This window comes from Gorilla gorilla, chromosome 3, assembly GCF_029281585.2.
Source record: "Gorilla gorilla gorilla isolate KB3781 chromosome 3, NHGRI_mGorGor1-v2.1_pri, whole genome shotgun sequence".
Taxonomy (NCBI): Eukaryota; Metazoa; Chordata; class Mammalia; order Primates; family Hominidae; genus Gorilla; species Gorilla gorilla.
This window is the reverse complement of record NC_073227.2, coordinates 178,335,832-178,349,004: the sequence shown is the minus strand read 5'-3', so window position 1 is coordinate 178,349,004 and position 13,173 is coordinate 178,335,832. Positions and strand designations below refer to the sequence as shown.

Below are 13,173 nucleotides of genomic sequence, written 5' to 3'. Positions count from 1 at the left end.
AGTTTTATATTGTCTGATTGCTTTATAATCAATATACCATTTTTAAATTTGAAAATCACTGAAAATGTATATGAAGGTGAAATTAAACTCTTCAAACATAACACAGATTTGTGCTCTTGACTTCTTTGTACTGTATTCAATTACAGGAGAAAGTATGACTTGAGATCTGCCTCTATTCCTTCCACACAAACTAGCACAGAAGTATCTATAAATATATTCATCCTGTAATTCAGAATACAGAGTTGTATAGACAATGGGAGTTCTGCATAAACACTGGTTCATTTAAAGCTATTAGTATGCAATAGTTATTCAACTCTAATATCCATAGTACTACATTAGGATATTTGAATTTCTATAGCAGAGACTCACTTATTTTTATTGAATTACTTAAAACAAAACTGTTGAGATACATAGTTGATCATCTAAAAACAGAAGAAATCTGGAAGACTAACTATTCCTCCTGGTAAATATATTTAAAATATAGTATGTTCTTTTAAACCCTCAAGAATATTGCTACAGTCTAAAAGTAAGTTCTAAACTCTACTGAATTCTTAGATGTTTTGCTAAAATAAAAAATGGCTAGATTAAATAATGTTAAATTGCATTACTTCTTCATGTGCCTATTGTTACTGACTGGTTGTGGTTGTATAACCTATTCATAAAATGACAATCTTCCTAAAATTCTCCCAAAGTATTACTACTAGTCAGTCAGTGATAGTCTCATCTTGATCCAGTATTAATAACACTCTGAGTTATAGACAAGCCATCAGCCACCTGTCTGTATGCAAACCCTTTAAAAGGTCACCTGGTACACAGGGGAAGTCTATCAGTTTGCACGTTAAAGGGTTAAATTAAAAATGATTACTGCCAAAAGATACATTTTATTCAAACCATGTCTTACTGCTTAAAAATATTTTCTTTGCTCCATTTAAAATTAACTGTACTTATTCTTTCAAGCATAGAAATTAATATTTATGATCACTAAATCATGACAGCATGCCTAGGCCAAATTAGATTAACATATATTTCCCTCATCAGCTCTCTCAGGAATATGAGGGAAAAAATTATAATTTGAAAGCATTTTTGTTCTACGCATGATGTTTTCTTGGAACTGCAGGCAAAGTGCCTTCCCTTCAGGGGACAAATAATATTGCTCGATATTGAAACCAAGACATATAGATATAAAGTGCTAATTCTGTTTTTACCTACTCTTTATAGAAATGTATTATCTTACCTTGTTGACACTAAACCAATAAATAAAAACCACATTTGGATTAAGTCCTGATTCAAACTTACAACATATATATCCAAAAATAAAACTACTATATAATCTTGAATGCATTAACATAGATAACCCCATTGCTCTATTGTTAAAAATGTGTTGAATTTCTCTTTATGGAGTGATGATATGCAGCTTTCAGGGTCATCAAGGGTCATCAAGGAGTGTCAGGCTGTTGCCACATGGCCTGGGTAAGGAGAAGACACCAGCAACCTAAAAGATCACCTGGCACCAGATGCAGAGTTTCAGCTCTCCTCTCACCAGTAAACTTAGATTAGTCAAAGAGGGTTCCATACAAAGATGCTGCTATACAAAGATGTTTCTATCCATGCATCCATGTCTCTAATTGTTTACAAGTGCTATATAGTCTCTTGGCCTATTGCTCAGCATTGTGGCAGATAGCCAGGAAGCAGGAATGGCTTTCACTAGTTAAAGGTAGTGAAATTAAGCAGCATATAACAATTTCAAGTCATTTTCATCTAGTTCATGATTAGGGCAGAATGTTGGGAGATCATTTTCACATTTGGACCCTATGCTATTCCAAAGAACAGTAATTTAGACATTATAATTTAACAATATATATTCCTGACCTAGACTCTCCAAAAAGTGAAGATGATTAGAGCCTAAAAATAATCACATAATCAAGGAGGTGAAGAGACAGCCACATCAAGAACAGACCAAATTGTTTGAAACTGAGGCATGTAGAGATGTAAGTAGAGTGATAAAACCATGGGATCTATTTTCCAGACTGTGGTTAATGTGGACAAAGGGAACACAGGTGCACTCTTCAAATCATGTGACACTAAAGCAAGGAGGTGCCTACTTTGAAGCATAAGCAAAATGATTTCAGGACCAAATGGGGGAAAAACAGTTCACACAGTAAATGTATGAATAAACTTGTTAAAATGTAGCATGATGGCAAAGCCATAAAAATTAAGTCATTAATAAGAAAAAAACAAATAGCAAAAATTCCATTTCCATGAGCCAAGTAAAATATTACACAAAGGTCAAGTCTTTTGCCAGTATTATGAGAGTCTTACATATTTATTTCTGAAAATAACTTCAGATAAAAGGTCACTGAAATATTTTTCACATTAAAACATCAATAGCTACTTGATAACACCTTGAAAATAGATCCATAAGGTCAATTTGGCTTTAATATATTATTACTTAATATTATCACTCTAACATTTTTATCTCAACAGATTCACTTGTACTCAAATCAACTTGTATAATTTAATAATTGTAGATTATCTCATCACTTCAATTTCATTTAATATTTCTAAGTATTAATAAAAGTATTTTAAAATGTTCCAGATTTTTTTCACAAGTACATAAGTCCATCCATCTTCACAGGCTAATTCCAGAGCCTGTCTTTCTGAGTATCTCTCCTCAAACACTAGAGTTTCTCTTTTTTTTAACTTATATCAGCTGTTGTCTTTTTGAATTTTTCTCAAAAGTTCAGTTTTAACTAGAGGCAGCAATGATGAGGGTAAGGATGAAGGCGAAGTGCATTCTTAAACTAAAAATGCCATCCTCAGTCAACCTTATCAAAGTGTAAAGAGAATTAGTCATTCAATTCTTCAATTTTGCAAGCAAAATTTAGCTTATAAAATCATCTTGAACTTAAAATACTGTACACAGATGTTTAACTCATTTACTTATTAACACCATTTACTGAACATTAACTCTCTTTCTAGCATTATCTGAAGCACTGGGTACAGAGTCATGAGCTGAACATCCAGTACACTGAGCACTGCCTGGGCACTCTTTTCCTGGAGCTTATTGCCACACCTTACAGGAAAAACGTAATGCTTACCCTATAACACTAAGACAGTCCCTGGAACATGGCAGGGGCTCAATAGGCAATTCTTAAGTGACAGAATGAACATCACCCATTCATTATAAATTGTCCTAAGTACTATAAAGGAAAAGAGATTGCTTTGAAAGATAACAGTGTGAAAGGCATCTCTGAGGAAATGATATATGAATCCAGTTCTCAAGGAGAAGTAAGAATTAGTGATACAGGCAGAGATTTGAAGTGAAAGAGTTTGGTGCATCTGAGAAAGTGAAAGAAGGTCAAATGGATTTAGCTTTAATGAGTGAGCAAGACAGCAGAATGCAATGGAGAGTTGAGTGGGAACTGGATATTATAAGACCTTAAAGCCAACTAAAATTTTTCAATGCTATCCTCATCATAATGAGAAGCTATTGAAGTATTTTAAACAAGAGAGTAATGCAGTTCAAAAAAAATTTTTTTAACAGTAATTCCTGCTACTTCATGGAAAATGGATTAAAAAAAGACAAGGGTGGAACTGGAGAGATGAGGGACTGAACACATTATGGTGGCTTGGCCTGGGGTAATGGCAACGACAAGGATGAGTGTCTACAGACAATATAATTAGGCAGTGGAAATCACATCAATAGGATGCAAGGATGAAAGAGGTATTAAGAATACACTCATATTTCAGGCTAGCTTGAACAACACAAAATACTAAAGAAGTTAGCAGAGAACAAGAGGAAAAACTAAAAATTATTTAATAAGCTCAGTTTTATAAGCCCTTTTATCACATTAATAAGTGTGCTTCAGAAACATCCAGCACATTGAAATCTGTATTTACTGTAAATGATTCTCTGTTTTAGTTTTTAATTCCCTATGGGAATAGCAAAGCACTCCCTTCTCAAAACAGGGGGACATAGTCGTTGACATAGCAAATTTTTTTTCAGCTTGTATAGTGCTGACTGGCTTTTCCACTGAGTGTTCTCATTCCCAGGATTAGGAGGACAGGGCAGAGAATCAGACACCTAGCTCCTGCACTCCTGACTTGAGATTGCTGCAGTAAATGACTACAAACTGATCAATGGAAAATTGACTGACGGCTGGCTCTCTTCTTGTCTGCCCTTGTGGGTTAACAAGGTGCCCTATCTTGGTCGAAATAGGCTTCTGGGTTTTCATTTGAACCTACAAATATTCCAGGAAGCAAGCTGCTGAGGGAAGCACAGTATGGTACTTAGGTACTAGGACAACAGTGGTCCCTCACCCCTTTGACTTTGATTTACGGATACACTCTCTAAAAACATATCCATATGAACACACACACACAAGATATTTCATACAATTTAGGGAGTACACAAACCCACTGACACCCAATTATGGACCTGGGAATGGTTAAGAACACCTGGGATTCTATGACATAAATCAAGCAAGTCTGCTAATACTAAACTTCACAACAAGGGATATGAGAAACATACAGGTTGTACCTCCCTCCATTACATTTTAACATAATGAATCAAGACTGGCATGCTATTCAAAATCATCCCATTATAAACAATTACGTGGAATGGTGTCAAAAGCATAGGTTTGGTATCAGAGACCTGTGTGTAAGCTGTACCATACGTGGGTTGATCCTGAGAAAAACCTTTAACTTCTCTGAGATTCGGGGATCTTGTTTTAAGGCAAGGGCAATAATAATGCTACCTGCCTGATAAAACTTTTGCATATAACAATATTTAATAACTGTACGTTACTGTATGTTTCACTTAAATTTACTCAAGCCACTTCATTCATCTTGGACTAGTAGTATAGCTATCATAGACTTTTAGCTGCTGATGCAAAAAATTGCTTTTTATATTACAACTGAATATTTGGGCATTGGGTTGATACAGTCTATCTCTCTAAGTTGTACACAGACAGCTTTTGTAGTTGTTGTTGTTGTTTTACTCCAAATATGTTTCCCAGGTTTTAAATTGCATTAGTCATTATCACAGCAAAATTAAACCAAGGGATCCTTGGGCTTTATCACACCTTTGTAGCTTTATAACATCCATAGAAATGTCAAGTGTAGGCATTGAATTCGCCCCATTACAAAGAGATGAGATACTGTCACTTACCTCTGTCACTGTCATAGAGGTATGCAAACTTGTCCCATTGATAGTATTCAATCAAGCTAAGGAGTGCTCCTTTGAGGTCGGGTCTCATCTGAATGACAAATGGATGTGTGCCATCTGTTGGGAAGCTGGGAGTGATGAAGGAGACGTGGAGTGTTCCGCAAAATGATGTGATGGTATTTACAGACTTCTTGTCATAAAATCCAAAAATAGCATAGACTCCTCTCGAAAACTGGGAGCAGACTAGAAGAATAGGAAAAATAGAAAGGAAAAATCATTGAAATTGGCACACAATCATATGAATTTGCTTAAAACGTAATGTCCTTTTACATAAAATACAAAATTAACATATTGAAAGAAATATAGATTTAATGATCCATTGTAATTTATTAACACTTATTTACTTAGCATTCTATTTGTGGGATCTAAAAGATTCTAAAGCATAAAAAGTAGTTCTGGTTACAAGAAAATGCATACACCATTGTTTAACAAGCTATGTAAGTATTAACATATTTTAGGAATAAATATGAAAAATGTATGAGTAAAAAAACATTAGCTATAAGAACAAACTGTAGTTACCTAAGATTTATGCACATTAATGACAGCTCATTCCCTACATAATCCAATTCCTTTAAAAATCTTTACTGTATTTATGATGCTTTTACATCTAAAAGTTAATGTGCTTCCGTAGAGTCCAAATGCTGACCAAAACCTCTTTAAGACAAGATAGATACCAGACTCCCATGATACATACAGAGACATGTCCCCAAAAAAGCACTTCAGTCATATTATGTCCAATTCCTTTAAAAATCTCTACTGTATTTACGATGCTTTTACATCTAAAAGTTAATGTGCTTCCATAGAGTCCTAACGCTGACCAAAGCCTCTTTAAGACAAGATAGATACCAGACTCCCCGATACATACAGACACATGTCCCCACAAAGCTACTTCCGTCATATTGTGTCACTCAGTCAAGAAGCAATTAAATAAAGTCCAAAACTTTTCATTTTAATCTTCCCCATGGACCTAACTTACCCTATATGTTCCACTAAATATTAATTCTTAAACAAATAATAATGTAGTATTGTATTTGGACATCCTCATCACTCCCACAATCCCCTATCCTCTTCCAATATTTCTACTTCCAGTGAATGGCATATGACACTATCTGCTTTCACTCCTTCCCCCAAAAGTCAGTCCATAACTAAGTTATGTGCTCATTATAATACCTCGATATACTCAAATAAGGGCCACTTATTTTTCTCCCCATTCCAAACACCCTAGTTCACTGACAGTATATACTTAACATTGTGCTTGCCCTGTGCCTGGCATGTTCTAGGGTACGTTAATTCATTTTTTTTCTCATGATAACTTTTGAGGTAGGAACTATAATTATTTCCAAATTACTGATAGAAAGATTGACACATAGAATAATATTAAATGAACTACCAAAGACACTTGCATAGGAGATAGATGCTACATTCAAAATAGAGAGTCTGGATTCAGAATCCATGCTCTTAATTAAAAAGTAATATGGCTTATCTTACCCAACTAGTGAAATACCTACCCAACTGTCCTCCTTCCTCCACTTACATTCCTTCCATTCAATTCTCCACAATATAATAAGAATAATATTTTGAAACATAAATCCAGTAATATCTTTCCGAGAAAAAAGGGTTACTTTCTCCAAGACTGATCCCCTGTAATGCTCTACAGAGCACTGACGATCCGCAGAACAGTGCTTAAAGCTAGTAGTAAAGTCAACTATGTGTCTTTTTTTTTTTTTTTTTTTTTTGAAACACAGTCCCGCTTGTCACTCAGGCTGGAGTGCAGTGCAGTGGTGCGATCTCACCTCACTGCAACCTCCGCTTGAACCTCGGGTTCAAGCAATTCTCCTGCCTCAGCCTCTCGAGTAGCTGGGATTACAGGCATGTGCCACCATGCCCAGATAACTTTTATATTTTTAGTAGAGACGGGGTTTCACCTTGTCGGTCAGGGTGGTCCCAAACTCCTGACCTCGTGATCCACCAGCCTCGGCCTCCCAAAGTGCTAGGATTGCAGGCATGAGCCACCATGCCTGGCCAAATATGCGGCTTTAAATAGATAAATAGCTGATATTTCTCAATCTCGGGGTCATTTCAATCCAAAAACTGGAAACCAGTCATCCAGAAACACAATCTAACAACCTAGAACATAACATCTACCATCCTTTTAAAATAATCCTTTTTGAAGGATAAAACAAACCCTATCTTATATCATTGTATTTCCTTCACAAAAATAGATGGTCTGTAGAAAAAATAGATTTGTTTCATGAATACGAGCATTGCTAAAATATGTACAGATTCTAATTGCCAATTCTAGACAATCAAAAAATATTAGGCAATAATGTTCAGTAACTGTTGTACGGTATGAATCCAAAGGAAAGCAAGATTGCCTCTTTAAGTGGCCCTTATTTGCCAAAAACATGTGTAATATGTAAATTTACATATCTTTATTACCAATCTTCTACAAAGCAGACTGAAATATCTCAAAAAGCAACTGAATGCATTTCATTACATTTATTTCACACCTTAACATAAGGCAAAGATGAAATAACCGTCTTTTATTCATGCCCATACTTTTTGTTCTTGTCTGGGTACAGAGTTGAAAATAACCTTTAGTGTATTTGATAACTATGTCCTTTCTTCACATACATGAAAAATAGCTTTCATCTCGTCTAGGAAAACTCTGCAGTGATTTCTTATTTTATACATAAGTGTATGTGTACCGACAGGTATATCTTAAATCTTAAATTTGTTCAGCAATTGATGATTCCAAATGACACATAAAAGAAAGACTTGCTATAAAATTCTCTCTGGGTCTATTTAATTCCATTTCCCTGCAAAGTGTGGGCATGTCATCTAGGTACTATAGGAATATCATGCAATATGATTTATTAATGAGACCTCTTCTCATCTTAAGTGAAATAGCTTCTGTGATGGAAACAGCAGCCACAGCATCAGCAGGGTGCCTGATAAAGAATGCCACTGTTTGAATACACAGACAAGCTTAATAAGGAGCCATACCTTTCATTTTCAATTTGTTTTAGGCCCTGGAGTGAGTTGTCAAGGGACCTCCTGGTTATTGCGGCCATCTGGAAACACTGGCTTTGACCCAACAACAGGCACAAGCTGCACACAACTTCATAAGGAATTATCCACCTAACTCAGAGACAATTTATTTTTCCCCATGCACTTCAGCTAATTCTCCAATGAACCTATTTTTACAACAATAGCTCTTCTCTCCTGACTCTCTTTGGTCTCCCTCAACCCTCTCTTCTTATCCTTTATTTCTTCATTGCACTTACTCAAGTGTCCATTTGCCTATATCCTCTATTTTTCTGGATATTTCTTTCTTATGTCTCCTGACTATGCATACAGTTAACAGCCATTCGGCCAACAGTGCTCATTTCCCTCTCTGTACCTTAGGACAGTCACTGTCTCTGTCCCCAAGCAGGATAAGAATGCCACTGAGATTTACAGCCAGGAATCAATCAAATCCATCAGAATGCTTACCTAAACTAAGGTACTTTGCTTGCCCCGTTTGTGGTAACCATCTGAAGATGAAAAACTTAGCACTATGCTTCTAACATGTTATCCCCAAATATCCAAGACTGTTCGTATTTATGTATTGATGCTTGCCCCAATTTAGCATAGGCAGTATAACCTACTGACACCTTTCACAAGAATATTAGCTGCAGTACTTTGGAATTACTCTTTACTTCATTAGAAGGGAAATTATTCACTTTCATCTTTACCTTATTCCCCAATGATGCCTCCAAAATTTAAAGCCATTTCCTTAACTTTGATCCATCGTGTAATGAAGGAAGGTTTACTACCACCGAGACTATCAAAAATAACGTGTCATAAACTCTGAAAATCAATCCAGAGACAACTTTCTAAAATGAGTTATACAATACCAACATCCTATATAGTCACGTCTGGAGGCAAAGAAAGAAACATAAATCCTCATTTTCACCTCCAGCTTCATGACCTTCACAATAACACTATGAGACACTATTATAAGTTTCTCAATGATAGTCCTGATTAATATTAGAATTGCATTTATGTTTTGAGATTCAAACCAGATTGCAAAGGAGTAAGTAAAGATGCTCTCACTGAGTTCTGTAATTAAATATTTAATATCAACATTGAGAAACTCAGCAAAGGGCAAGTCCTTCTAAAAGACACTTTATGTCAAACAGCAGAAAGGATAATCTCCTGGGTGTAAGTAATTTGCTGATTATTTCACTTTCTATTACAAGCCTAGATGATATAAGCCAACAACAATGCTGAGGGTGCATCCAACACACATCTTTTTCTCTTAGGTCACTCTGCTCATTGGTGCTGCTAATGTAGCATACATGATACAGTCTATATGATGAACAAAAATCTAAATAGCCTCGCATAGTTATTGAGTAGAAAGGGAGAAGAACTGAGTATGATTTTTTTTGTTTTACATATTTTAGATTTATAAGTTGAGATTTCACTTCAATGAATCCGCATAGTCTGCTTCATAAGCAGAAATGGCAACAACCTCTTTGCAGTTTGAACAAAAACTGGTAAAAGCTGCATCACCAAGGAATTCTGACATCAAAACATGAAAACCACTGAAAGCCTCTCTCCTTCTCTCCTAAACTTCTGACATTAACCCCACGCATAGTTTGCCCCTGATTTCAGTACTGAAATTTCCCTATCATCTGTTAGTAAGGATCTCCTGGTAACTAAAAATAATCATCTCTTCTTTGGATCTAGCTTTCTTAGCTTCTCTGAATTTATTAGACTAAAATTTGCCTCTTGAAATTCTTTCCCTTTCCACTGCTACTAGTCTTGCTCTCTTCTAATTCTTTTCCACATAGCTGCCAAGTAAAATTATACCATCTTGGTACTTTTCCTCTCGCTGTAATTATCTTTCACTGCCTTATCTTCTTCCTACACCCTAAATTAAAAAGACCTTCTCCAAGTATTTGTCTTCCAATTGTTTCTCTTCTCTTCTTTCACTCTACCTCTTAGTGGTCTCACCCCTTTCCACAAGGTCAAATTCAATTTTTATGCACGTTTCCCAAACCTTCACTATTATCCCAGTTATCTCCTAAAACTATTTATTTACCAAAAAATGCACCGTAAATATTCTATGTGACAAGCATAGTGTTAGGTTTAGAAAATGCACAACAAAGAGGATGAGTATTGTGATCTGATTCAGGAAAAAAATGGAATTTTATCTACTATGTTTTGGTGTTCCACACCGAGTCATTTTTGATAAAATATAACGATCAAATCTAGAGAATAGTTCTCGCTCAAAAAAAAAAAAAAAAGCTTAGCTTCAATCTGTCACCTTCCAGTGTCCCTCAGTTCATTATATGGAAACTTCTAAAACCATATATTTCCAACTAATTCCATAAAAATAATGAAGAAATGCTTTATTTTATTCTGATGAACCATATCTATGTGTTTATTTTTCCCTTCCTGCTCATGCATGATAACTATTGCCATCATTTATATGCAACAGTTCAGAATAATGACCTTCTTGCCCTTTCTTGTCCTATGCATGTCGTCCATCACCATTTAAATTTTATTCTACTTCATTCGTTGCACATTTACAAAGCACTTTTAAGAACCTACTATGCACTGTTCTAGGTTTGGGGAAGACAGTATTAAGCACAACAGGTGAGGTCCCCACTTATATGAAGTTTCCATAACAGTACTTCTTAAGCATCTCTTGCACCTTCACTTTCCTTTTCTTTCTCCTTGGTTCTGCCATGTAACCCACCTCTTCTCTCTCCTTCTTTCAATTTATACTCTTGTCATATTAGTCTTCCTAAAGCACATCACATAAAGGCATCAGTCAAGGATTTGTCTTCCAATTTTTTTTTCTTTTTCTTCAAAATCTATCTTTTAGCGGTCTCATCCCTATTAACAAGGTCAAATTCAACTCCTTATGCAAATATTTTCCAAACTTTCACCATCACCCTAGCTATCGTCCTTTATTTACTGATAAAAATATATACTGTAAATATATATTAATGTTTCAATAATGTATTTTCATGATTATTTTGTATTTATTTCCCTGTTGGTATAATTTTTAATTAAAATATTCAATTCTTTCATGAACTCATGTGTGAGCTTTCTAGAATAAAAAAAGAAAAAAGAAATATATAAAATGCCACTGTTTTACAATATCTAAACACATATTAATTTAATCTAAACAATTAAATATCACGGAGACATTATTATTCTGTTTTCAAGAATCTTGGGAGGCTCTGACCTCAGAAACAGCAGCTCTAGGGGCTAAAAGTGAGAATAAACTGGGTTTGAATCCTGGCTTTGCCATTTTCTATTTGGATTTGTTGGGCAAGTTACTCTACTAGCCTGTCTGAGCTTAGTCATCTGTAAAAAACGTTAAAAATATTACCTACCTGCCTCATTGTGGGACAGGGAAGTATTAAAGTAAACATAAGCTGAAAAGAGTGTCAGCCCTATAAGTCTCTCATGACTTTCCTACATTTTAATGTTCTAATTAATGTTGATATTAACTATTTATTAATCATGCACCAGGATTTTGCTCATATTTTCCTTTAGTCTAAAATTCATCAATTCCACAAGACAAGTGCTTATGTGTTGAAATCAAGCCCATCTCTTCAGGCCAAATATGTTAGAATCACTCTTGACTTCTCTTCCTTTATTCTCAGCATATGAATTGTCACCAAATATTGCCCATTAGACCTCTCTATCTGTGCTCCCCAGCTCTCATGACATTGCCTTAATATGGTCCTTAAACATCTATTGACTAGATGGCTGAAATAACCTCTCAAAAAGCCTCCTTCATAATAAATCTCTTTCCTCTCATGGCAGATATAACCCTCCTGCTTAAAATCCATCAATTTCTTGCAATTGCTCAGAGAAGAGCACGTATAGCATTTGCTCAGGTGTTACCTGCTCTGTGTGGTCTGAATTACAAGCTGCTCCTGCATGTGATTCTAAAGCAATCTGCCTTTCTGTGTATTAGCCTGTTTTATATTTGTCTAGTTTGCCCATAAACTGTGAGCTAATTGAAAGGAGAGAATGAAGTGCCATTTACCTATGAATGCCTGTCAAGTACTTGGCACACAGCAGGCAACTGATAAATGTCATTTAATAACTACCAATTCTTCCAGGAAGGGTTCCTTGCTTTCCATCAACTGAATATGATCCTCCCTAATTATGAACTCCATCAGCACACTCCCCAGTTGCCCGAATCAGAAGCCCAGCTCTATGTTTTCCTGGGCACCTGGTAGAAGAGTCTCTGATCTTAAGCATGCTTCCTAATCTATTGAATGGGGCTATTAATTCCTCTCCTGTCTATCTCATGAGAATTCTTTTAAGTTTAAATTGGATAATACATAGAGATGTACTGGAAAAAATTATAAATTGTTAGGTAAATATGTTATTGACAATAAATCAACCATAATAATATCCAAATCAGAAATTTTCACAATTATATAATCATTAAATATTTGTCAAATGAACATACAATCAGAACGAATGGTCTAGCAAAGACATAAAATGGGTTCTTATGAGAAAATTTCACTTCTGTTGATAGTGGGGTATTTCTGAAATCATGTCATAACAATATTTTTATCCTTTGTTATCATTTTGCAAAATAACAGCTGTTAGTTTAAAATTACCTATGAAATGTAGTTAATTCGTTCTCCTAATAGGAAAAAAGCACAATCATTTTTAGTATGAAAATATAATATTTAGAATATTTGTGAAATTTTATTATTTTAAGATTTCCATATACATTTTGTAAGTGGAGAAGTTTGTACCGAGAGAGGACGTTACCAACCTGAAAAAGTACACAGAGCAAGCTGCAATTGAAAATCTAAATGAAATGAGGTAAATTTTTTTGCCTGGAACATACATTGAATTTCTTTGCATGGAATATATGCCCAATAACAAATTTTGCACATGAAAATATACAGAAAAAT

General features: G+C 35.1%; 1 protein-coding gene across 5 annotated transcripts in view; it reads right to left on the bottom strand.

Moving 5' to 3' along the window:
• The window catches only part of GRIA2 (glutamate ionotropic receptor AMPA type subunit 2), a 146,804-nt gene that overhangs the window by 58,837 nt on the left and 74,794 nt on the right, over window positions 1–13,173 (bottom strand). For all 5 annotated transcript variants that reach the window (XR_008678770.2, XM_019025664.4, XM_004040560.5 and 2 more), the window contains exon 3: window positions 5,171–5,410. Coding sequence is in view for 4 of the 5 variants with exons in the window: in XM_019025664.4 (XP_018881209.1) it covers window positions 5,171–5,410 (240 nt within the window). In the remaining variant the exon portion in view is untranslated. The remainder of the gene's footprint in view (window positions 1–5,170; window positions 5,411–13,173) is intronic.